Here is a 25,256-nt window from a genome sequence, read left to right on the forward strand (position 1 = left end):
ATGTCTATTACACAGGGTTATAACCGGAAATATCAAGATTCCGGTTCTAGAAGATATAAAAAAGGACATAATTGCAGGTAGATGAAGAGCGAGGAGATAAGAGAGGAACAAGTGCTGTACATTGTAGTTGCAGTTTTGATCTGGACACCAACACCATGTGATGCAAGGAAGTCTATGTTTATGTCCTTGGGGATATCTTACACTTACCAAATATCATGATATACAAATAGTGAAGGCGGGGGCTTATATCAAAGCCTCGCCGCGGAACATAGCATCTCGAACTTCTCTTACTACATCCGCTCTATCACCTGGCCCTACGAGCACAATGCCTCGTCCTCGTCGTCCCATTCTTCCTGTCCTGCCAAGTCGATGGATGAAATCAATAGTAGTGTGCGGTACATCGTACAGTATAACATGTCTAACAGAGACGGTGTCGATGCCTCTTGAGCCAAGATCTGTGGTGACGATGACTTTCGTATTGGGAAGATGTCGTTTACTAGGCGTAGCTTCAGACTTCGACACTTCCTTCCCCTTCTCCTCTCCCCGTCCCTCTTTCTTAAGCTTTTCTGTCCCCGTGAAGCTTGCTAGAGTCTTAGCCTGGCGGTTAGGATCCGTATCTCTGTGGAAAGCGAGGGCGTCGATACCCTTTTTAACGAGATATTGGGCCACCTCTTCTGTTTCCTCTCGCTCGTTTACGAAAACAAGGATACGCTTCGTTTGGACTAACTCCTTACCCTCGGCAGGATCATAGTCGCCATTCGCTCTACCAATCTGCCATATGGTGTCGGCGCACGCAAGCCTCTTGTTGCCGCGATAGGGATCTTTGTTCACATCCACAACCCCAAGTTGGACACGTCGAGGAATGGCGTGAAGGTTCGGGGTGACAAGACGGTTCATTTTAGGGTAGCGTTCGGCGAGATACTTGTCAAGATAGCGAGGAATCGTGGCGGAGCAAAGGACCAGCTGCTTAAGTGATGGGTTGCACTTCTCAAGGATTTCGGTGGTGCTAGGTTTAAAGGATCGGTCAAATAAGGAGTCGGCTTCATCGACGATAAGATGCGTGACACGGCTGAGAATGTTGGGATTGCTTTCAGCGATGCTTGCCAGTAAGGGAGGAGTACTAATAACAACATCGACTCCGCGTTCGTTGAAAAGTCGGTTCCGGATCACAGTCGGAGTCATAGCAGCGGATACAGGCCCAGCTCTGAACTTGACAACATGAGAGAGGGACTTCGCAACCTGGCCGACTTGGGAAACGAGTTCGGCGGTTGGTACCAAGATGATGGCGCGAGGACGGGCTGAGTCGACGGCTTTGGTAAGTTCAGGTTCCTCTACGTCGAACAGATCGTTCCATTTCTCGGCCGCTTTCGCAGCAGCTTTTTTGGATTCTTCGACCGCCTCCTCCTCGGCATCGGCAACTTCCTCGCGTTTGATAGCGTCTATTGTTGGGAGAAGATATGCGAGGGTCTTGCCAGAGCCAGTCTCAGCTGCCAAGAGGAACGATTCTAGTCCGGTCTTTTGCAGTGGATTTCTCGTTCGCTTTCTGCTTTCCACCCCAAGGAGTGCGGGTATAGCAACACGTTGAGCTGGGGTAGGTGTACGGTATTCCAGACCTGGCAGCGCGTCTTTGATCGCGTCTTTTACGGCATCGCTCAGTGGAAGGCCCTCGAATGATTCTACCTGCTCGATCGTTCTCTTGATGTGCACTCTTGATCCCCAAGTCACTTCAGAGAGGGATCGTTGCATCTTTAACGCATGGTATGGCTCTGGACGGGACCTCCTCTTCCTCGACGGATCCGCGTTCCTTGCATTAGGAAACCTATCACCAGTGTTTCTAATCCTCGCCTGCTCTCTCTGAAGTTCAAGAATTGGTGGCACTTTCGTCCGATTGAGGTAGGAGAACGGCTCTGGCTTCCTCCTAGCCGGCTTTCCGTCTGAAGAATGTGGTGGAGGTCGAGTGACGGTGTCAGATAGCACCATTCGAGAGGGTCTGAGCCTATCTCCTCGCGGCCGGGATCTCGGGGCAGATGCAGCATACCGAGCAGCTCGATCTTGCTGTAATTGGACGTACAGGCGGGTTTGGTGATATGTGGGTTGCAGTCGTTGCGTGTTTCGTGCAAGGGCGCGGACTTCACAGAGAGGGCAGGAACGAAAGGGCTGACGAAGCATGATGGAAGATGCGAAGAAAGAAAGCTAGAAATACACTAACCACTGCATTTGCAATGAGTGAAAGGCTCACGGCTGTTGTACGGCTGCGAAGGATAACGATCGCGATGGATGACGACTCGAAGTTTTGGCGAACTTTTTTATGCGCCACAGATCGACCGCTACGCCAATCAGCGGTGTGGCTGTGGCGGGCCGCTATCTTGGCCGCTGTGGTTGCTCTGGAGACAGCCAGACGAGCTCGTATCGGGTGTTTTGACTCGGCCACCAAATCAAGTCGCATACCACTCCCACTCCACCATCTTCTCCCTCACCTCTTCAACAAGTCAAGAGCGCCTGCGCTTCCCTTCGACATTCGCTTCTTCTTCCTGAGCATTTATTCAGCGCACATATATCCCATCTGCGCAAAGCCTCCTCGAGGGAGCTTTGCGGCCCCATCATTCGCAATCATTCCACGCCAGTGCAGATAAGGCAACTTGCATCGACAATCCCTCCCGCCAGCTCACGTCGACGAGCATGCCTCGCAACGAAGCGGTACGTCTATTCACGCAATACGAGATCAACTAAGATCTAGCCCAATTGCTAATGTTTGATGCTCAGGTATCGCCGCTGCGCATAAACAAAACGCCAACGGCATCACCAGCCAAAGGTGGCTCTTTCTCCCGCCCGCTCTCTGAGATTGGGTCCACCGAACATAGAAGGAACTCCCCGAGCTTCAACCAAACAACGAAGGTATTATCGAGCTCCATTCCTTCTCCCTCGCCGCCCCTAACGTGGCCCAGAAAATCATGTTTACCAAGGAGTCCTCTCCATTCGATGCCTCACCCTTCACCAATAGCCCGCGCCTGTTCTGGAAGGAGCAGACCATCTCGCCGAAAGCCCGATTTGGATCCGAAAACGACTACGAGCGCGAACCCTCGCTGTCGCCAAAGCGCTCCTCCATTGAGAACCTCAAGAAGGCTTCCCGAGTCAAGAACAGCAGCATGTTTGCCCGCGAGCAGAAGAACGAGTACGACCCCGCTTCCTGCCAGCCGTTCGAGCGACCACTTGCTGCCGGTCGCCCCTTGAGCACGCAAGTGCAGGGCAATGCTTACGGCGGAACCGGCCTCACCGGCCTCCGTAAACAAGACGAGAAGTTTCGGAGCCATCGGCGCGGCGAGAGTCTGAGCAAAATTCCCACTCTTAGCCCATCTAAGACATCTCCTGGCAAGCTCCAAACCTTGTCAGCGTATACTTCTCCAGCGAAGGAGAAGCCGTCTCCCAATGAGGGACGTACCTCCCCAAGCAAGTCCTCTCTTGTTAGCCATGGCCGGTTCAACTCAATTGAATACAATCCGGACTCCAGCATGTGGTCTGAGGACGACGAGCAGCTCAAGCACGAGACCCCTCGCCCATTGCGCCGCCATGCTAAGAGCGTGACCTTTGATGCTGCTCCTCCCACAATCAACGAGTACGAGATGGTGACGCCCGATCCGTCATCTATCGCATCTGGCTCACGAGAGGGCAGCTATGAGTCCGAGGAGGATGAAGATATGAGTTTCGATCAGGATGATAGCTTCGATGCCTCTCTCGAAGATACCGACAAGACTCCAGTCGTGCTTCCTGAAGATTGGCGCCACATGAGCCCAGAAGCTGCCAACACGTCGCTTGCGGATACTTTTGATGATCCATTCGATGGTCGCGACAATAGCCCAATGCCGAGTGCTCGTCCCAATGGCGTCACGAAGCCGAACAGTTCACGCCATGGTTCGACCAATTCTGACGGCGAATCAAGGCCACTTCCCCCCCTGCCAGGATTGGAAGCGTACAATGACCATCGTCGACGCGATTCAAGCATCGGTCTGTCAGCTGCTGCAGAACGCGCAAGCGGCAACCGTCGATCGCTCCCTCAGCTTCCGCAAGCCGCGGGATTTTCCAAGTCCGATCTTCTAAGCATGCGAGAGGGATCCATGTCCCTTGAGGATAGGCTGCGTCTTATGAATTTTGACGACGAGCGTAACACCAGTACTCCTACTCAAGAGAGCCACGACACCACGAAGAAGGAGTTGGGTCTCGGAATCCAAGTCCAAGAGATTGAGGCTGATGACGCGACCGAGTCCGAGATTACGGTTGATGGTCCCAAAGTACAACGGATCTCTCGCGAATCTATTCTCCGCAAGGTTAAGAGCCGCAACTTCGACGAATACGACAGCTACAACTATGATGTCGAGTCAAGTCCAGAGCGCAGCTATGGCGACTTAGCTGATCTAGATCCGGATGTTCCTATTCCCTCCCGTGAAGCTTCCTCCAACTTCGATGAACATCCTCGACAGCCTGCGGCAAACCCTGACGACGATGGTGATAGCGTCCTTGACGCCTACTCCATGGCTGAGACTACTGATATGTACACTGAAACCTCAGTGCTCGAATATGAGCGCGATGGCTCTGTCATTCGTCATGAGATTAAGAATGAACCCCAGGATGATGATGATACAAGCCAGTACTCACCTCAACCGGACGAACAACCGACCTCTCAGAGCACAATTGATTCGGATGGACCACCGACACCTACAGCATCGAATCCATCGCCTTTGGCGGCTGAGAAGGAAACAAAGCGAAACGAAATGTTTTCTTCCTTTAACGACGACGATCTGCAGCTACGGCTAGATCCATTCAAGGATTCTTGCAAGACCGCTCCCAGTCCGTTTGATTCCGCACCTAAGATTGGAGCGATGCGGCAATTTTTGCACCGTCCTGCCACACCTGAGGAGTCAGATATACAGCTTGAAGAGCCGGGCACTCCTGACTCAGTCATCCGTCATCCAGTAGTAATCTCACCCCCCGAACGAGATTCGCCAATCGTTCCTGAGCCAGTCGCAACAATCAAAGGTGCTGGCGGCAGGCTCAAGACACGCCCATCTCTTGCTCCATCAGATATCGAAACTATGGCAGCAGCCAGGCGCAAGGTCAGCGGTGAACGTCCTCCCCCAGTCCCAGAGCGAAGCCCTAAACGCCAGTCTCTTAGCCTTGACTTTGGTCACATTGAAGAGGGCGACTCTCAGGGAGAGAACAGCGATGGATCAAACAAGGAGAATCTCATGCTTGATATTCCCATTGGTGACGATGCGAATGATCTCAGCTTCGGGCTAGACAGGGAATTCGAGAACATTATCGAGGCCCAGAAGGTACAAGACCTTTTTCCTTTACCCTCTTTTGCCAGCTTTCCAACATCTACTGCGGCCACAACAGATGGGGCCAAGTATATGTCTGGAGAGGGGTTTGTCTATACATACAGTCCAACTAACGGCTATATCCGCGAGCAGAAGGGGTATCTTATGCGACAGAACACCAAAGTCGTCGTTGCCACTGCTCGCAACTTTAGTGATAGCAGCAATGAGCATGCTGCTGAAGGGAAGCCTGCAGCCGAGAGGGTCTCAAAGTCTGCAAACAGCAGCCCACGAAAGACAAGCGCTGAACGCAAGCCCGCATGGACAACCGAACCTTGGAATGGTAAGATGAGGAGACGGAGTATTCGAACAACCTCGGGTTCGCGTCGTGCCGCTGCTAATAGTGTTGCGCCTCCTCTTCCTGGCCAAGAATCTGCCGTCACGGGTGGCCTTGACTCGGTTGCCGAGCAGAATGGCCAAGAGGATGACTTTGAAGATGGTGCGGAGAGGGGTAGATTATTCGTCAAGGTTGTTGGGGTTAAAGACCTTGACCTTCCCCTGCCAAAGAGTAAGCTGTTTCCAATTCCTGGTTTAGAGAACATGTTTGCTTACAATGCCGTGCAGCTGAACGCACATGGTTTCAACTCACACTTGACAATGGCTTGCATTGCGTGACCACGTCATGGTTGGAGCTCGGTCACAACGCGCCCATTGGACAAGAATTCGAACTTGTTGTGCTCGACGATCTCGAATTCCAACTTACTCTCCAGACTAAGCTCGAGCCTCCTGCCCAACCTCAAGTCACTGCCGCGCCGGCTAAAGTGATCAATCACAAGAAGTCACACTCTGCCTTCCGTAATCTGCTCTCCTCTCCGAAGAAGCGAAAGGAGGCAGAGAGGAAACTGCAAGAAGAGAATGAGCGCCTAGCACTGAAACAGCAACAGGAGGCTCAGGCCAAGCTCAACCGCCAACCTACTGCGTGGGACCTGTTGCATGATTTGGTCGGGCCAGATGGCTCATTCGCACGTGCCTACGTTTGCCTCAAGAATCACGAGAATCAAGCATATGGTCGTCCTCTCAATGTCGATATTCCTTGCTTCAACGAGTGGGCTGTCGATGAGGCCGGTATGAGCAGCGTCAAGAGCAAACGCGGTGGTGTCGTGCGACGACCTCCGTACCGTGTTGGAAAGCTCGCCTTGCAGCTTCTCTATGTCCCCAAACCGAAAAGTGCCAAGGATGAAGACATGCCTAAGAGCATGAGTGCTTGTGTGCGAGAACTGAAGGATGCTGAAGAAATCAAACAGAAGAACTGGGAGGGTCATTTAAGTCAACAGGGTGGTGACTGCCCGGTTAGTAGCTCACACTATATTTGCCCGCTCAAAGGACATGTTCTAATGACCGTACTAGTACTGGCGCCGCCGCTTCTTCCGTCTCAATGGCACAAAATTGACGGCCTATCACGAGGCTACACATCAACCTCGTGCAACCATCAATCTTGCCAAAGCAACCAAACTCATCGACGACAAGTCTGCTCTCCAACAACCTTCTTCGACCAAGAATGGCGGACGTCGTAAGTCTGCCTTCGCGGAAGAAGAGGAAGGCTACATGTTCGTTGAGGAAGGATTCCGCATCCGCTTTGCGAATGGCGAAGTTATTGACTTCTACGCCGATAATGCGGCCCAGAAGGACGAATGGATGAAAGTCTTGTCGGAGTGTGTGGGTAAGGATGTCAATAGCGGCAAAGGCTGGACAGACATGATTCTTGACAAGGAGCGGCGGGAAAAGATGCGCTCACAGCTTTCTCCTCAGTTAGCTCAAGCTAAAGCACTCCGGGAGAATGCGAATGCGGCTCAGCAACAGTCGCGTCCGAGATCTCAACCTACACATGAGAGCGGAGCGAGGACGGCGCCCTCAAGTCCGGTAAAACATGGCCATGCTAGAACACAGTCTCATGCTCCTCCTCCACCAGTTGAGAAGGATGCACGGCATAGAAGCGGTGTCCCGAGGCAGAGGGAATCTGGAAAGGGATCGGGAAGGAGAGATCAGGTTCGATCGATGATCTTCTAAGTGACACTCACCCTCACTTTCTCATTTCTTTGAGTCCACATTCTGTCTTTGGATACCAAACTTCACCTTTAGGGAAATTGATGACAAAGGTGCTGAGCGCCAATGTTGCGGAGATTAATGTTGATATAACATTTCGGAACACTTTCGATCGTTTTGGCAAACTGTATAGCTCGACTAGATCGCTTGACATCTGTCTCCTTTCTTACCTTCGCGTTCGTAGTTGCGGCTAGGGTTCTGGGGTCGGAATAGGGCAGCGGCTGGTGGGAGGTGTAGGGTGACGGTTGTGGTTGGGCGGGGGTGGGCGTATTATTCTTTTCTCTGTCTGTTATTGCTTGAGTCTTTATTGGTTTTCACGGCGTCGGTGGTACGTTCTCACGAATATCGCCTCTGTGTAATGATGATTGGATGACGTTGCAGAGGGTGTAGTGAGAGGGCTAGAATATACTTCTTCAAAAATCTCTTTCCTCTTGCTTGTCGTGATCGCAATTGTCGTCGGCAAAGTGTGTCAATGTTTGATACATGTGGAGTGACTGATTTTACTAAGGCTAGAAGTTTGACTATTCAGCTACGTATGTATGGGTAAGCTTGCTCTCGCACTTGTGACGATGTAGTATGGATGCGGTGGCCCTGTTTGCCTCCTCCCCTTCGCCCACCCCAAAAAACAACTAGGAATATATGTCTATGCACGCATGTCTCACATGTATTCTTTGGACTTGCAATTTATTGGGTTCCTTGCTGTGTGACTTGAGGACGTCGAGCAAACACTTTCTACTCCGAGAGTACAAACATGATGTGCGGTCATGTTCGCACCCTTCAACGACGAAGCTTCTCTTTAGACTGGATGGGTTTGATCCTGTCTGAGGTTCTCGCTTTTTTCTAAATACTCTCCCTCTATATCCATTTGCGTGGAAATCTGAAGGCATTTGCATGCATGATGGGGTTGTAATGGGACTGATTGTGACGCCGTTCTGAACTGTTCCTCCCCTAGTTTCTTTCGAAGACATCTAAGGTACGTTCCCACTCTGTCCCGCCCCCCTAAGTTAAGAATTACGCCCCTATCGAATACTTCCGCTCACGCTCACACATATTAACAGGACTAACATCAGCAGCCTCGTATCCCATCTCATCTCCTATCTAAACCACCTCCATCATCCACCATACTATGGGAGCAAGCTATTCGTACCCCCCACCCCCGCTCGTCGAAGTCACAGGCCCGCGCTCCAAAATCTTCGTTCCGGCCGGGAGCAGTTTTTCCTTCCATCCACCAGCCGATATTCGCATTCCTCCGTTTCCACCCCTGCCATTACATAAACATCTGTATCAATATAATCATCGAGGAGGCCGGAATAGATATAGTGGTGGAACAGGAGGACCTGGTGGTGGTAGAGAGAGAGGTAGAAGAGGAGGTAGAGCGCGCTATAATCCCTCCGAATATTCAGACGCGGTATCGAGTTTAAGTGACCAGTATATCAATTCAGATAGTGAAATGGATCATCGAGAACGGAAATATAAACAGGCTGCTGCGGGTGGTAGAAGGAGACAGGCTGGTACTGGAGTTCCGACGTTTGTGCCTGTGAGGGGAGGAAGGGAGGGAAGAGGTTTGGGAGGGTTCATGACTCCGCCAGGTAGTCCGAAGATGGCTGGAGGATTGGGCATGGGAAGGAGGTATCCGGGAGGTTTGAGAGGTGGTGCTGCGGGAGGAGCGACGAGGGATTATTTTGATAATGGTGGTGGGGGGGGGATGGGGACCCCTGGAGTAGGCATGGACATGTATGCGCCAACTCAGGGAGCGGGAGCGGGGGGTATGGTGCCGGGTGCGGCAATGGGAATGAACCCCGGCATCCCAGCTACAGGACTTGCAAACCAACCCCAACTCCAACCCCGCCGTCACCCTCCCATGGGTGGCGTCGTTGTCCCGGAAGGTGCAACGGCCGCTCAACCTGCCGCTCCCCCCAAAACCCCCATGAACCCCAGTGCCGTCCTAACCCGCCACAACGAGGCGCCGCAACGAGGCTCCGGCCAAGAATGGGTTCCTGGCGACGACTTCCTCGACGGCTGCATCTGTACCACGAATTGCATGTGTCGAAAAGGCCACCGGGTGCTATATCGACGGCGCGGAGAAGACGGGACTGATTTCGGGGAAATACGGTATGTGCCTAAGGACCGGCGGGATTGTGGTGATCATTCTGGCTGCATTGGTCAAGGGGGGCAAAATGTGGGTTCTGTGGATGGGGACGGACGGAAGAGAGGAGAGAGGGAAAGAGAGAAGGAGGGAGAAGGAAGACCTCGATCGGCACCCGAAGGCCACTGCGCGGCACTCCGACGGGAATCCAAGATTTCGGATCGCAATACCAAGGCTTGGATAGGTGTCAAGCTAGATGATCTCGCCGAAATGGTTGGCGATATGCACCAGAAAATGACGGACGAGGCTATGCGAAAAGAAGCTTTGGCAGCAGTGAGAAATCCAAGGTTCACGGATCCGGCGCTCGGGGGTATTGGAATGGGAGACCTGAGGACGGGTGATGTAGGTAGTAGAATGCAGAGGCCTGGGATTGCAGGAGCTACGGGAATGAATATGATGAATCCTGCAAGGGGGCCTGCTGGGATGCGAGGAGGCATGCCCGCTGGAATGGGAGGACCAATGGGAGGAAGACCGTTAGGTGGAATGGCTATGGATGTGAATGAGGGTATGGGTGGTTTTCCGTATGGCTCTGATACATCCGAGATGGGGGATCCGCTCATAGATCCTGGGCAGCGTATTGGCGGTATGGGCAGACGACCTCCTATGCCTTCAGACTTTACGGATGCTAGAATGCGCGGAGGCCTTGGTGGCAGGCCTCCTCGTGGAGCTCCGGATGTCGATATATATGGAGGGCGTAGTCCATCAATAGGAGGACGTAGACAAAGGCTACCAAGACGTCGGCCTGCCCGTGGGGAATTTGAAGAGGAAGATTTGGAGGTGAGGGGAAGAGGAGGGGGGACTCTAGGGGGCAGAGGCGAGTTTGAAGGAAGCGAAGAGCTGGACACGGAGTGGCAGGATATAGATGGTATGTTCCCCACTCGGATCAACCTGATACATATGTTTACAGAATGATACTGATAGCTCTACTTAGAGCACCCCGACTATGACGACGACCATAGTGGCCCCTCCCACCACGGACGACCTAATCCAGGGGTTAGGCAGGCGAGTCGGCGGGGAGGAGCTGGTGGAAAATCCTGTATGAGGCGACAATATAGCTCTAGGAGGGGTCCGGGAAGGGGAAGGCAGGCTATGGTTGAGGATGATGACGAGCGAATGTGAGGGGTGATTGGCAAATATCTGAGGTTTAAATTTGATAGGTTTGGTTTTTCTGTCGACTATATTAGCATTTAGAGTACTTATGATAGGATGTGTTAGGAGGTATCCGACCTAGACAACTAAATAGAGACGTCGTTACTACATTGTAAAGAAGGTGGGTAGGAGATCTTACTAATAACTGCTTCTGAGCGATTCCGCAAAGGAATGAAGATGTAGCTTGTCATACGCTCCGTACACAAGACACTCAAGCGAAATACGAACCACATAATCTCAATTCAAACAACGGCTTCAGAGCGACCATTACCTTAAAAAAAAGCCAAAAGCACCATCAGAAATCAAGAACACATGACAATACAAGGGTAATAAGGCCAAACCCGAGATCTCCACTCCGTAACACCAAATCCATCACGCCAAATCCATCACGCCAAATCCATCACGCCAAATCCATCACGCCAAATCCATCACGCCAAATCCAACTACAAACCTGACATCAGAATCGGGTTATTACTCCTCGTCGCTCGAGCAGGGCAAGCCTCAGCTGGTTCAAGCGCTGCTTTCTTCTTTACTCCGCCTTTACTCCTCGGGGTCGCGGCTTTCTTTGGGGTAGAAGTGCTGGAGTTCTTGGTCCCTATTGTTCCTGTGGTAGCTCCGGTAATAGCACGGGCACTGACGGCTCCTAAACCATCATCACCATCCCTACCTTTCTTTTTCCTATCACCACCTCCTCCTCTACCTTTCGCACCATTCCTCTTCTTCACTGCATTCTTCTTCCTCTTCCCAAAATCCCCATCGTCGTCATCAGGAGGAACTAAACAGTTCTTCTCGTCCACATACCCCCCATCACTATCTTGCTTGGGCTTCTTCGTTGCAGGTGGTTTTGTATCGATGTTGTCGTCCTCTTCTTCTTCGGTAGCGGTGTCGTCTTTATACACCTCATTATCTTTTGGCCTGCCGTTCCTCCTTCTCTTGGGAGCTTTTTTCGTTGCCTTCTCTGTTGCCATGTTCGCCTCCTTTCCTTTCTTTGTCTCGATCTCGGGCCCGGCGAGATCAGTAGGGTCCACAAGATCGGCTGGTCTTAAAAAGTCAGATGGGGCTGCAGGCCTAGTTGGGGCAGGCATACCAGCAGGGTGTCTAGTCGCAACTAGTTCCTCTGCCGCATTCTTTGGTGCAGACTTTGCAACTCCACGTGTACCAGTTGGCTCCGGTAGTACAATAGGTGCGGTAGCCTCCTTAGCCGGTTTCGGGGTCTCTGATTCCTTGCTCTCTTTACTCGACTTCTTGCCGTTCTGTTTTACTTTGGCTGCTTCTGGGGTCGCCGCTGTACTAGTTAGCTCTGCGGATAGGGTACCAGACGAAGCCGCAGGCGGGGCGTCCTCTAGAAGAGGCACAGGGGTGAGTAGGAGAGGCCCAGCGCCAACACCAGCAACTTCAGTATCGGTCACGGGGATTTCTGTTAAAGATTCCCCCGAAATCTCATCCGTATTCGATTTCTTCGTTGGACTCCCGGTCCTGTCTTGATCAATGGCATCTCTTTTGCGCGTCTCTGACGAGCCTGGCAATTTGACAGATAGGACCCCGCCTAAGTCATCAAACAAATCGCCAACTGCCGAATGTCTACTAAATGGATTGACCGGAGCGGGCCTGCCCATTTCGGGACCGGTGGTAGCTACAAGTAGTGGCCCGTGTGCAGAAGTGGAAACAAGCGATCCACCATCACTCCCCGCTTGACTGGTTGGCGGTTTTGGTGTTGCAGCTGATCGTGGTAGTGGACCTGATGCAGAGGAGAGCCTGATGCTGGGAGAGAGAGCTGTTTTGGGTCTATCTCCGTCTTCATATAAATCAGCATGATCGTCGGAATCAAGATCATCTACGGGCGGTTCGCTCCTAGGAACTCTTCTATCTACAGGTGCTGCCGTCACACTACCGGTGAGCTCGACCGGGGTACCCTCGGATTGACTCTCTACGGGCTGCTCTTTCACTCTAGTCATAGGATTGTCCTGTTCACGGAGCTTTCCAAGAAGGGCTGCCATCCGCCTCCCAAGGATGATATCACGCTGGATTCTTTCCACCTCTCCTCTGGGTTTACTCATACAATTGAGGCGTGCTTGGTTTTTCGTCTCCTCGTCGCGAATTTCTTTGATGTAATTAAGAAGATACTCTCTCCAATGTTGCTGAGCCCAACGATCAATCCTTTGCCGAACTTCTGCTTCTTGCAGCCGTGATCTCTCTGTGTCAAATTCCCGCGTAGCTGCGTCACGCGCCTTCGCCGTTGCGTGGTCCAGTTCCTGTTCCTCTTTCTTCAAGGTCTCTGTGAAGTCTTCATCAGTGAATTTTCGGTTTCTCCACTCCTCATATCTCCGCTGTGCAGTTGCGAAGTCTGCAGTACCTGGTACTGGCTTCCTCGGTTCAGGACAAATCCAGCTCCTTCTAACGAGACGGCCTGCGGGGAACATCATGACCTCCTGGCTATATTTTGACGCAGTCTGATTGTACGGTAACAAGTCTTCTTCAGTTTGCATATGTTGTCGCTCGTCGGTGTATGTGATCATTTTCCAGCCCATCTCTTGCTTCAAAAGCCTTGCCAGGCGCCACGAACCAACACGGTCAAAACATCGGGGCATCCGAACACGAAGCATATATAGCCTCGTGAATTTGAGGGCGTATTTGGCCCAAAATCGCTGCCATCCAACTGCTTCTCGCATGTATGCTGCTCGTCTAGCACAGTGATGAAGGCTCTGCTTCTTTTGTTGCAACTTGTTCGGCTCGCTAAAATTGGAATCATCAGATGAATGATCGTTCGCGTTCTCACCTACGGGTGGTGCTGAGACGCAAGCGTTCGCAAGACCCTCGGAAAGTTCTGACCGGGGACGTTTGGACTTCGGGGCATGCTTGTTCGCCATTTTTTGGATAGGAGCTTTGCCGCATGTCTTAAAGAGGCTCTCTGATGGAGCTGCATCCTCGCCCTCTGGGAGCTTGTAGGGCCAGAGTTTAACTGGACAGGTCTCAGAAGGCCATTTGTAAGGATCCACGAGATTGATCTCCTCCAGCCGTTCCAGGGAGAGAGGATTTCGAAGATCGTATAAAATGCTGAGGCAATCTAGTAGATCAGCAATTTCCCCTAAGTTGGCATTGAATGGCTCATTCAACCATGCCTTCCACTTGTCTATGGAGCATTGCGAGCCCCAGTACAGGCTGGGGAAATTGGGTTGACGTCTTCCAATGAGAACGTGAACTGGTATTTTGGCTTCCTGTAATAATTGGAAGTGCTCCCTGATGCGGGCTAAGTAGCTAACCTCGTGGAATTTATCTTTCTCGTAGACCAATTCGTACTCCGGCTCCAGGGATTTTTCCATCACTGTGGGTACCATGAACCAGTCCCAGTCAAATACAGGCCTCCACTTAAACGTCTCGTCGAGCCACCGGTAAACATCTTGAAGGTCGGCAAGGGGAGTGAATTTATTGAGATCGAAATCAGCATCCCTGTAGGCTCCCTCATTCAAAACCTCAGAAGTCAATTGAATAAGGGCGAGAGGGTGGATCGGGTTGATGCTCTTGTTCTGTGATTCTGGTTCGATAGGAATTAGCTTGATTTTGGATTGCTCTCCGGCATACTGCAGTGTTCTAAGCATCTGAGCTAAGGTAATTATTCGTGAATTTCCAAGGTCTTCTCGTGTCTTCTTGTGGTTGGGATCTTGATCGAGTAAACAATCTTTTCGTGGTGGTTTTGGAAGAGAGTGGGAAGGTAACCCTACAAACTCTGAGCCACTATTACTGCGGTAGAAGTCCGCTTCTCCCCGGCGTCGCCATGGCTCTACCCTGGTTACTTCTCTGTTGTTCAAAGCCAACTCTTTCCAAATATGGTCATCAACATTTTCCCTCAAAGGAGAGAATGGTTCCATGGCTTCTTCGAGTGCGTCCTGGCGGGCTTTTTCAGTAGCTGCAAGGATTTTCTCTCTAATGTTTAGATCTGGAGGTAATGGTGGACTAGGCTGTGTTGAGGAACTGCGTTCATCTCTTAATGGATAAATTTGGATCCAGGCCCCAAGGTCTATTCCGACTTGCGTGATTGTAGGTTTCCGTTCCTGTATTTTCCCAAGGAAGTAGTCTAGGAAGGGGAGAGACTGCCGCAGTTCGATCGTATTGACCGTGTCGCTAACATTATCCGTAATACCGAGAACAATGTTACACACGTGACCATGGACGTCATCTCTGCAATAGTCCGGGTTCATGTCGTGAGTATATTCGCCTCGAATTGACAGAGTGTGTAATATTTCACATGCAGGAAGGATTCGAGTAGCGACGCTTTCAGGCAAATCTCCAGACCAGTCGATAGGCAAGTTCTGTGACCAGGCGTGAACGCCAAGCCACTTCAATTTCTGAAGCAAGTTTTTCTCACATACTTCAGATTCATATGCCTGCTTTTCTTCCTCGGCCTTTTCAATAACCTTACACGCTTTCCTGGCAGCTTCTTTCCCGAGACCCTTCTTCTCGAATGACACCCTTTCTGCTAAGCCGAGTGACTCTTTCGTCGTGTTGAGTCGAGGGTTGAACCGTTTGAGATCACCATTCAATTGGCACCTCGCCTTTGTATCCCGAAGTATCCTCAGTATATAGCCCCAATTTGGGTGACGAGTGATTCTAGAAGGATCGTCCGGATCATATAAATTCGACTCGTGGTGGGGTGCAATGTCGCTGAGATCCAAGGCTTCCAAAATAAACAAGTGTGTGGCGATCCATTCAAGGTCTTGGCCAGTCATCCAACGAGACACCGCAATGCGCTTGACTTTCCAGGAATTCTGGGGATCTTGTTCAAAAACTCTCTTGAAACTCTCCCATCTCTGTTTCCCCAAAGGGTATCCTTCAGTGAATCGACCACTTAATTTCTTTTTGACCTTGTCTTCGGGGCATCTTTGACGACCTCGATAGAGCTGCCTTTTCCGAGTGTCATAGCCAGAGTTCCACGCTTCCTCACTTAGGCCATGCCAGTCCCAGAAGGTGAATGGTTCACACAAGGCGCATTCACTAAGTGAAGCCTGTTCTACTGCCGTGTTCCCCCTTGCAATCTGATACGCACAAGTACCCTCTCTTCCGGCTCGAATAAAGATCTTGTCCAGCACTTCATCAGGAAGGTCCCAAAGCCGTTTGGGGGATTTACGTGATGATGGTGGTTCCGTTTCATTCGTTTTCGTGGCCGGGTCTTGCTGTTTATCTTCCACATCTCGAGGCATTGTCAATTAAGATGAAGGACTTGAGACTCGATAGGTGGAACGAAATTGATCGAAGAGTATGGAGTGAGAAACGGTGCGGCTATCTCAGCTGTCTCCCTTCTCACTCCTCAAGTTCTCTTTGTCCGTCCTCATTCCCGAAAATCCCATCCCAATCCGTTCGAAGGCACAAACGGCCCTTGCCGGAACTAGATTACCAAAGAATGCAACATCCTTCATGATTCACAATCTCGGCGAACAAGCATGGGCTACAAATGTTCGCTGCTACAGCTAACATGGCCGATAACGGTAAACATCCTTGTAGAGGCAACGTGAGGAGTTTAGCATGTGTACTTAGGTACGTTCGGGAAGGCACCAAGAAAGGGGACAAATGCGGAATGCCCGCTTAAGTAGCATTCCAGAGCATGTGGCTGTCAGTCCGCAGTGAGATAATAGGGAGGACGATACATACCGACATGACGTTATTTTCTGTAATTATTACATTCTAAGAGGCATGTGACATTCCCGTATGTTACCTACTTGGTGGGACTTGCCGATTGAGAGTTAACCTTTTCGTTCACCTGGTTAATAGAGAAGGAATATTATGCTATGTTAGTTTGTCCAAAACCATGTTTCACTGTTCGTTCAACACAAGTGAGGGGGCACAGGAGCGATGGAATAAAGGATATCAAACTTTAGTCTCACAAGAATTGCTTGTTAATAGGAATGAAGCAAAAAAGTCCTCTACGCAACCAGTGCCTTCCAAAAACAAGTCGATCCTTTACGCGTTGCAAGGAGTTCTCGACCGCAAGCTCGTGGTCGATTGCATGTACTTATCCACGAACAAATTGGTCATCGCTCACTTCTGCATCATCAACTGGACGAACTCGTTGTCTACATCTCATGTTAGCTATTGAGCACTAGAGCACAAGGGTGCAGGAGGGGCCTCACAGTCAATGCGTCCATCTCCGTCCTGATCAGCCTCCCGAATCATCTCATCGACTTCGTCGTCAGTTAGCTTCTCGCCGATCGAGGTCATGACATGGCGCAGTTCGGCGGCGGAGATGAAGCCGTTGTTATCGCGATCAAACACCTTGAATGCTTCTCGGATCTCCTCTTCAGAATCCGTGTCCTTCATCTTGCGAGCCATCATCGTGAGGAACTCTAAAGGACTGCAGCATCAGTACTCGGCCTGAGATCATATCATATCCAGGTTTGGAATCTATACCTGGGAAGTCGATGGTGCCATTGTTATCGGCGTCAACTTCGTTGATCATGTCTTGAAGCTCAGACTCGCTGGGGTTCTGCCCGAGTGACCTCATGACTGTGCCCAATTCCTTGGTGGTGATCTGGCCTGTTGATCACTCATATCAGCATTGTGCGTTTCGAGGTTGGATGATACGGGGTGCACGATTCGAGCTGTGGTCGTTGGGGGCCAGCCCACCCACGGCGGGGGGCTGCAGCGACGCATGCCACGGCTATCGCTCGACCCGAACGTGAAACTTGTGAAGCCATAAAAGGGGAAAGTACTAACCATCGCCATCTTTGTCCTAGTGGTGCAGCCCATGTTAGCACACACTCGACGCAAGAAGCAGTTGCTACACGCGGCTAGGCAGCAGTGAATGCAGCAGAGGATGGAGATTGGAACTCACGAATAGAGAAAAGGCCTCCTTGAACTCGGAGACTTGCTCCTCGGTGAGAGAGTCGGCCTGCGACGACCTGTCAGTGCATGCTGGGGGGTGATGCGTGTCGGACTATCGTGATGATTTTCTGAAGGCGGGGTACGGGGGGAATCTTGCGTGGGGCACGCACCATGACTGCTGAAGGGGTTCTGGTAGAGAGGGGAGTGTAGAGCTCGAGTGCCTGTTGGATAGGACTCCAGAGGCAGTGCGCGGGTTTCTGGGAGAGGGTTGAGTTGGCTGATGAGTGAGGAAGCGCAGGTGTCTGCGGCTGGAGGGGAGAGTGAAATGAACCAAGGGCTGAAATGCCTGACTGTCCCGCTTTCCCTGTTGGGCAACGCCATTGCCAGCAAAACCGCCTGTTTACGTCGCGGAAATTGCCCCTAAATAAGCGCGACAAGCCCTGTCACCCGCCAAGCGGCCGCGAGTTGCTCCTGCAATGCGGCTCTGCGGCTGCTGGAATACTCCATGTTCATGTGCCCATCCTCCTCTGGCAAACAGGCAAGCGCATCGATACTCCGCTCACTTCCTCCACCCCTTTCCACACTCCCTTCTCTATCATGACATAACCGCACTGCACCTCACCTGCCTGCGCCATGTGGCGGGACCGAACGAACCTGTCAGTGCCCTCTGTCTCAAGCTGCGAGCTGTCCTTCGCTGACGTAGTCCTTATAGCTTTATTTCCTATCGCCAGTCCTACTCACATCACCCCGCGAAGAAGCCGCGCTATGGAGGGCCGCCATCCAATGGTTTCGGCGACAGCGGGCGGGTGTCCGAGGAGCGTCTCGGGCTCATGTCCGCAGGGGCCTTTGAGGACGATGGCGACGCTGTGATTGAGATGGACCTTCTCCCTCCACGATGGCTTGACATCCAGGACGAAGTCACGGAATACCTCGCAGAGATTGCAAAGCAAACACGAAAGCTCGACCAGCTGCACCAGAAGCATGTCCTCCCTGGGTTCGACGACGAAGAGGTCAAGAGACGGGAAGAGCGGGAGATCGAAGGGCTCACGCAGGATATAACGCGTGGCTTCCAAAAATGTCAGAAAGCCATAAAACGAATCGAGACCATGGTCCGGGAAGCCCATCAACACGGGAGCATCAACAGTGGAGAAGAGATGATGGCCAAGAACCTGAAGATATCTCTCGCCTCGAGGGTTGGCGACGTGAGCGCTATGTTCCGCAAGAAGCAGTCGGCTTATCTGAAGAGTAAGTAACTTGACCCCTCTGTAGTAACTCTGCTGAAGCCTGTCCAGAGCTCCGCGACCTTGGTGGCTTCGCCTCGCCCTTCCGTTCCGCAACTCCTATCCAGAATCCCTACAACGATCCCGCACTTCAGGAATCAGACGCTGACCGATCATTCTCGCAATCTACTCTCCTCCAAACGAAGCAGCAGCGTCTCCGCCATGACCCCAACGAAGCCCTGATCGCCCAGCGAGAACGTGAGATCGAGGATATTGCTCAGGGCATCATTGAGCTTGCCAACATATTTCAGGAGCTGCAGACCATGGTAATTGATCAGGGCAGCATGCTGGACCGGATAGACTATAACGTAGAACGAATGGCAACCGACGTGAAGGAGGCGGACAAAGAGCTCAAGGTAGCCTCAGGTTACCAAAGAAGAAGCATCAAGAGGAAGGTTATGCTCCTGCTAGCAATATTGATTGCGGGGATGTTTATTCTGCTTTCCTTGAAATTGACCAGCAGAGGAGGTAGTTCACCATCAACGCAAGCCGCACCAGAATCTGAAGAGCTTCCTCCTATAGCAGCCGGCCCTCTTAGAGAACGCTCTTCGAACGGGCGGCAATCAACCACTCTCCGGGCAAGTCGAGACTGGCATCGAAGGAAGAGACGGCTATGGCAAGAATTAGAAGGTGACCCCGTGGCATTTTGAGCGTTTTTGGGCTTGGTTGTAAGATATTGTTTAATTCAGGGTCCTCGCGACCCGGGTCTCGAGATCATTCATTATGCAGTCCTTCAGCTTTCCTCATGCGAGGTATGCAATCTCGCCCACACCTCAGTGGCGGAAGCCAAGAGTGGAGATGTCTGCGCTGACTAACCAACGGATAAATACGTCAAACTGTTCCTCCCGCTCTGGAAGGACGTGAGTCCCCAAGAATGGGGCCAAATCTTGAACGGCAATCCGGGAAATTGTGCCTTGCTATCACGAGCCGAGCCACCTCCGGAATTGATACGCCAATCACGATTCGCTGTACCCTTGCTCTAAGCACCAGGACGATGGATGGCAACGAGCTTTAAATTGACGACACTTCGGAGTTCCAGTCGATCTGGCGTCTGATGGGGGGCCTGATTATTTGAGGTTACAATGGGAATGACTTATATACTACTCCAATTCAGCCTCTCACTTTCTCCAGGCAACACTCAGTTCCAGTATCCGGAGAGGGTTCCTTTTATGGTGACCATACTGTTCTTAGAAGTCTGATCTTCTCATTGTTGAACCATTCCCTTATTGCGTTGCATCCCATAGTTCAGGGTTTCAATTCCCTTCTGTATCGATCATGAAGTTTGCATGGTTGCTCTTTCTCGCTCAGTGTCAGAGCTCCTTCCCAATCCATCCATGCTAACCTCGCAAATCCCAACCCAACTCTAGTCTCTCTATCCTCGCTCGCCTCTCCGTCTCTGAATGACACGTGGGACTACATTATCGTGGGTAGTGGCGCTGGTGGCATACCGCTTGCTGACCGTCTCTCCGAAAGTGGAAAATCCGTTCTTCTGCTAGAGCGAGGTTGGGCTTCGTCAGGGAGATGGGGAGGACGTGAGTTTACTTTCCGCGTTCCCAAATTCTTACAGAGACATCACGTTTGTGACTATTACCTACAGAAGCCCGCCCGGCTTGGCTCAACGGAAGCAATTTGACTCGATTTGATGTTCCCGGGCTGTATAATTACATCTGGTCAAATCATACCGAGAACGCTGGAATCCTATGTCCGGATTATTCGGCGACGGCCAGTTGTGTGCTTGGTGGCGGGACAGCAATTAATGCTGGACTGTGGTACAAGCCTACAAAAGAAGACTGGGATTTGCACATGCCACCGGGATTCCAGTCCCGCGATGTAGGCGCTGCAGTATCGAGGGCGTTCTCCCGAGTTCCTTGGACCGACATTCCATCTACAGACGGCCGGGTATATGTTCAGGATGGTCCAAATCTTGTGATTGGCACTCTCACTAATAACTCCCTCGCACGCCCATATAAACTCATCCAAGCGAACGACAAGCCAAATGCTAAAGACAGAATCATATCTCACACCGAACATTTCTTCCTCCATGGCGAACGTGGGGGTCCAATGGCCACGTACCTCGTCTCCGCATCCCGAAGACGGAACTTCAAACTCCAAATGAACACCACCGTATCTCGAATCATCCGCAACGGGGGCTTCATGACAGGTGTAGCCGTCGAATCCACCAGTCCAGGGGGTTATACTGGTACTATCAATATCACACCCAAAACTGGCAGAGTCATCCTCTCGGCCGGCGTCTTTGGAACTAGTAAAATCCTCATCCGCAGCGGCATCGGGCCTATTGATCAACTCTATGTTGTCAAGAACTCGCCTGATGGCGTGAACATGCCTGCTAAAAACGACTGGATAAATATTCGTGTGGGGTATAATCTTGACGATAGCCCAGCAATTTACATAGCAGTCACGGCACCGGGTGTCCAGACTTACGACTACGAATCTGCATATAATAATCCAATCCTTGCAGACGCAGAACGGTATTTGAGGAATAGGACTGGTCCGCTTGCGCAGGTCGAACCGAGTATTGGACCGTCGTTTTGGGATACTATTAAAGGCGGCGACAATAAGACCCGCGTGGTTCAATGGAATGTTAATACTGGGAGTTTAAACGGAGTTCGTAAGTGCCCACTTGCCACTCCACTTTTCTACCTCATAACCCATCCAAAACATGCAGTAACAACCCATAAGAAACACCATGCTAACGCCAACGGACCCGAGCAGCACTAATAGTCCTCTTCGCATACCTCAACCTCGGAAAGACATCTCGCGGACGCCTAACCCTAGACTCCAACCTTCACATGAACGTTTCCACACTCCCCTACTTCAACGATGCAGGCGACAACGATTTCAAGACCTTACTTGGCTCTATAAAAGACGTTGCATCCATCCTGAGCAACATCCCAAACTCAACCTTCTATTTACCACCGACTGGAACGAATATCGATGATTATGTCCGAGGCGTAAGTTCCCCCAATCCAAATCCTAAATGTCGTATCGAATCTTCCTTCCACCCTTGAGCTCCGTACTCTCCTCCTATATCTTCCTAACGCCCAGCCAGCAAGCCACCACCTCCAGCGCGCTCCTAACCTCTAACCACTGGACGGGCACTACGGCCATGGGCTCTGTCTGCGACTCTAGCGTCGTTGTCGACACAACGACAAAGGTTTGTGGGACCCAGAACCTGCATATAGTGGACGCGGGAATTATTAATGGGGTTCCGAGCTCGAATCCCCAGGGTATGATTGTGAGCGTTGCGGAGCGAGCTGCGGAGATAATACTCGGTCTGGATTGAGCAAGAAGAGTACAGAGATGGGTGGAGAACGAGGAGAAGGGAGCCGAACATCTCCAGTAACGAAATACAGTCGGTTGTCATGTTGTTGTATAAAAAAAAAGAAACACACCAAGTTGACATCGCTAATATCTTAACAATTAGTGTTTTATCCGTACTAATGCAAAAGGCATATTTTCCTATCCCCATCAAAGTCCCAATTCCTCCCATCCATGCATTAATACCTAGATGCATACATTCCGAATAACCTATCCATATGAAAAAAAAACACACACAAACGCCAAAGTTATCTTGTCTGTCTCGTACAACAACAGAAGGCAAACAAAATAAGACTGGCCGCTGTGCAAAGCAATCGATGGTTAGAAAAGCATCCTATGGCCATTCAAGAACCAGCGCCCCTCCAAACGGGCTCCTAGTCCGGCGTGCCCCTCACTTCGTCACTTCGATTTTTTTATTACTCTTTTCTTATGTACCCTTGTTAAACACTGGTGAATTTCTTATAGAAAGAGGGAGGTATTGTATCGGGCTTGTAGACTATAAGGCCCGTGGATAACGAGCTTGGTTGTTTGGGTAGAGCTGGATTACTGTCGGATATAGTTCGTGGGGTCCACAGGGATGAATGAGTGGGGGTCGGCTATGACGCCGCGTTGGATAGGGTGGGGAGGGATTGGTGGAGCACGGTGGTATTGGGTAGAGATAGGTTGGTTTTGGTAATTCGTAAAGCCAGTGGGCGCGGGCGTTCAAGAGGTGGCAAGGATGCGTTGTTGGAAAGGGAGGTGGAATTGGCCAAGCCGAAGAATGTGCATACGCAGAATGTGCATGCAGAGGATGGAGGTGTGGACAATGGGAATATCGAGAACGCTCGAAATAAAGTCTAGACCAGATCAACCATGGCATAAGACACAGAGGGCTGTAAGAGGTAGAAAGGAACAAGGCGTGCTCCGCAACTACCTGTTCACCGCCGTGAAGCCTGCTGCGTCAGCTGGAGGAGCATCGCCCATCTCAGTGTCTTGGTCTCTCCGTTCACCATTTTGGCCTTCAATAGCTTCGGCTGGTGGAGGGTGTGCGCTTGAATGAGCGCGTCGTCGACCGGTATATTCGGGATCATGCTCGGCAGGCCGCTGCTCGTCATATGCGGCATCGAAGAATGTGCCTCGTGGAGCATCCGAAACACCGTGCGCAGGTCGTTGTGGGTGGAGTGGTTGCAGGTGGGATGGATGAAGGGGCGGGAGGACGGGCTGGCCAGTTCCATTCACGGCATGAGGTGATGAAGCAGCAGGGGGGATTGTGCTGAAGAAGGGATTTGAGCGGCTTGGGTCTGGGGTACTCTGGGCCGAGGACAGTGGGTTCAAGGCATGCGAGATCTGCTGCTGCTGACCACCTGAGGGACTTGGATGCTGTGCGCCAGGCAGCCCGCTCCCTAGATGCGTACCACCAGTAGGCGTAGTCTTCCGATGGCTTCGCTTGCTTCTTAGCGGTTTATCCGTAGGTGTCGGCGGCGGACTGCTACTTCGGTCTGAATCATCGACATTGTATTCCATGTGTTTGTGGAGCTGCTCAAGGAGAAAGGCGCGCTCGAGGCGCATCTTTGTGATGGTGCGGTTGAGGCGCTTGATCCGCAGACGGGTGCCGTCATTGTTCTCTTCAATGTCATTGATGCGTCGGCGCAGTTCGATGCATTTCCGATAGTATGCGGTTTCAACTGACGGGGGGAGGTCTTTTTGGGAGAAAGCTCTGCCTGCTATTGTGAGAGGGTTAGTTCTGAGATTCTTAAACCAAACAAAACAGAAGTAACTGAAGCTGGCCTCCGCAGCATTTTCTCTATTTTCCTGGCGCCCGGAATGCAAACGAGGCAACTCCTGAGCAGCAAGTTGGTGGTTATTCCGGCCGAGATTCAGAATTTTCTAAAAACCTATCGAGTTGCACAGAGGTCCCCGATGTCGCTTTGCAAATCGGTATCTTAATGTTATAGATATTCGGAGGAATCAGGACCCCGTTGCTTGCTCCATAAGTATGCGGTCTAGAGAGCGCAAGATCCTACTGAAAGAATGTCTCCCAGCAGCCCCTCCGGGCTCGGAGAGCATTTAACCGTCGGCGTTGCAGGACAGGTAATCAAGAAGCGATTCTTCCAACAGACATTGCCTCCCCACCAGTGAATGGCATGCGTATTGCACCAGCGTCCTCGAAGCTTGGAGCTGAGCCAGAACCCAGGCGGTGTGGGACCTTGAAAACCTTTGGATATTTCGCGGGTGGCAGAGTATGCGCAAACTGATTCTATCGCAAATGGGGGTTCGAGCCGCTCGAAAGGTTTCCAGGACATCCGAACGGAGAAAATGCGATATGGCGGGCAAACTTCCTGAAAGGGTTCTACGTACCTGATTGAGGCATCTTGGAAGTTGTCATTTAGAAAATTTCAGGGCTACGGGGTCCTTTTGAGCGTTGGATAATGTCGTTCTAGGCGTGGTGGTCGAACGGTAGATGTTGGGGATGATAGGGATGAAACCGTAGACGCGGTTGAGGTTGAAGCTGGGTTCGTGCCAAGATCATAACGGCGATATCATTTTTCCGAGCCGAGCAGCCTCAAATATCAGTCATCCATCCTCATCATAGAAACACTCCTTAGGTTGGAATTCAGATTACAACATGATGTTTCCGTTGCATGCTATGGATCACAAAGAAGGCGGGAAGGCAACTCAGGACAGAAATTTGCTTCCTATTGACTTTTTCTCCGATTCTAGCAAGAAGCTGGAGTAGTGAAAAGTGCCCTGCTACTGTTCTACAGTTGGTGAGAGTATGCAGTGCCTCATGCTCAAACCTCGCCATCAAATCCTTTCCTCCATTTCAATCTCCCAACCCTCAGCAGCTCTAGATCCCAATCTCTTCCATAATCCTCCCAATCACATCAAACGCAGCTTCCCTTCCATGGTCTTCGATAGACAGCTATAGCCTTCACAGCTCTTGAAATCAACTCCACCACGATCCTCTCCTTCACTAATCTCAAGCGCTGAGCTTCGTTTGCGGCTGTCTTCTGACTGCCTACCTTCGTAATATTGCAAACCTCCTGTATGATTGCGGGAGCGGCAAGTCTTCCTTGCTCAACCTCGTTCAACACCATACAAAGAAGTGGTACGAATTTGGGTTCATCCGATTGGAAC

At 51.3% G+C, this 25,256-nt stretch overlaps 8 protein-coding genes across 8 annotated transcripts; 4 read left to right on the plus strand and 4 right to left on the minus strand.

Annotated features, from left to right (window-relative positions):
- Positions 1–151: 151 nt before the first annotated feature.
- Positions 152–2,237, minus strand: BDR25DRAFT_299442 (P-loop containing nucleoside triphosphate hydrolase protein; the record flags this gene model as incomplete). Its single annotated transcript, XM_033689149.1, has 1 exon — positions 152–2,237. A coding segment is annotated over exon 1 (1,921 nt), but the record flags the coding sequence as incomplete, so codon positions are not given.
- Positions 2,238–2,461: 224 nt separating this feature from the next.
- BDR25DRAFT_299443 (DUF1709-domain-containing protein) lies at positions 2,462–7,693 on the plus strand. The gene is made up of 6 exons (XM_033689150.1): positions 2,462–2,697; positions 2,764–2,895; positions 2,946–5,327; positions 5,466–5,877; positions 5,934–6,658; positions 6,717–7,693. The coding sequence occupies exons 1-6, from the start codon at positions 2,680–2,682 to the stop codon at positions 7,374–7,376; spliced, it is 4,329 nt and encodes a 1,442-aa protein (XP_033554373.1). The 5' UTR covers positions 2,462–2,679; the 3' UTR covers positions 7,377–7,693.
- Positions 7,694–8,327: 634 nt separating this feature from the next.
- Positions 8,328–8,833, plus strand: BDR25DRAFT_299444 (uncharacterized protein; the record flags this gene model as incomplete). The annotated part of the gene is made up of 1 exon (XM_033689151.1): positions 8,328–8,833. A coding segment is annotated over exon 1 (295 nt), but the record flags the coding sequence as incomplete, so codon positions are not given.
- Positions 8,834–11,150: 2,317 nt separating this feature from the next.
- Positions 11,151–15,902, minus strand: BDR25DRAFT_338366 (uncharacterized protein; the record flags this gene model as incomplete). The annotated part of the gene is made up of 1 exon (XM_033693277.1): positions 11,151–15,902. The coding sequence occupies one exon, from the start codon at positions 15,900–15,902 to the stop codon at positions 11,151–11,153; it is 4,752 nt and encodes a 1,583-aa protein (XP_033554375.1).
- Positions 15,903–16,553: 651 nt separating this feature from the next.
- On the minus strand, positions 16,554–17,831 carry BDR25DRAFT_274738 (EF-hand protein). Its single transcript, XM_033687430.1, has 6 exons — positions 17,691–17,831; positions 17,531–17,587; positions 17,413–17,428; positions 17,107–17,232; positions 16,830–17,042; positions 16,554–16,772 (listed from the first exon to the last, which is right to left on the minus strand). The coding sequence occupies exons 1-6, from the start codon at positions 17,691–17,693 to the stop codon at positions 16,738–16,740; spliced, it is 450 nt and encodes a 149-aa protein (XP_033554376.1). The 5' UTR covers positions 17,694–17,831; the 3' UTR covers positions 16,554–16,737.
- A 195-nt stretch (positions 17,832–18,026) lies between these two features.
- On the plus strand, positions 18,027–19,874 carry BDR25DRAFT_274741 (t-SNARE affecting a late Golgi compartment protein 2). The gene is made up of 3 exons (XM_033687431.1): positions 18,027–18,176; positions 18,233–18,765; positions 18,813–19,874. The coding sequence occupies exons 1-3, from the start codon at positions 18,154–18,156 to the stop codon at positions 19,448–19,450; spliced, it is 1,194 nt and encodes a 397-aa protein (XP_033554377.1). The 5' UTR covers positions 18,027–18,153; the 3' UTR covers positions 19,451–19,874.
- A 328-nt stretch (positions 19,875–20,202) lies between these two features.
- Positions 20,203–22,104, plus strand: BDR25DRAFT_206734 (cellobiose dehydrogenase; the record flags this gene model as incomplete). The annotated part of the gene is made up of 4 exons (XM_033684503.1): positions 20,203–20,332; positions 20,401–21,429; positions 21,534–21,776; positions 21,875–22,104. Coding segments are annotated over 4 exons (1,632 nt in total), but the record flags the coding sequence as incomplete, so codon positions are not given.
- Positions 22,105–22,691: 587 nt separating this feature from the next.
- Positions 22,692–24,600, minus strand: BDR25DRAFT_1933 (uncharacterized protein). Its single transcript, XM_033684302.1, has 2 exons — positions 24,477–24,600; positions 22,692–23,842 (listed from the first exon to the last, which is right to left on the minus strand). The coding sequence occupies exons 1-2, from the start codon at positions 24,502–24,504 to the stop codon at positions 23,049–23,051; spliced, it is 822 nt and encodes a 273-aa protein (XP_033554379.1). The 5' UTR covers positions 24,505–24,600; the 3' UTR covers positions 22,692–23,048.
- Positions 24,601–25,256: the final 656 nt, after the last annotated feature.

The sequence above is a fragment of the Lindgomyces ingoldianus genome (assembly GCF_010093535.1).
Source record: "Lindgomyces ingoldianus strain ATCC 200398 unplaced genomic scaffold BDR25scaffold_1, whole genome shotgun sequence".
In the NCBI taxonomy this organism is placed as follows: domain Eukaryota; kingdom Fungi; phylum Ascomycota; class Dothideomycetes; order Pleosporales; family Lindgomycetaceae; genus Lindgomyces; species Lindgomyces ingoldianus.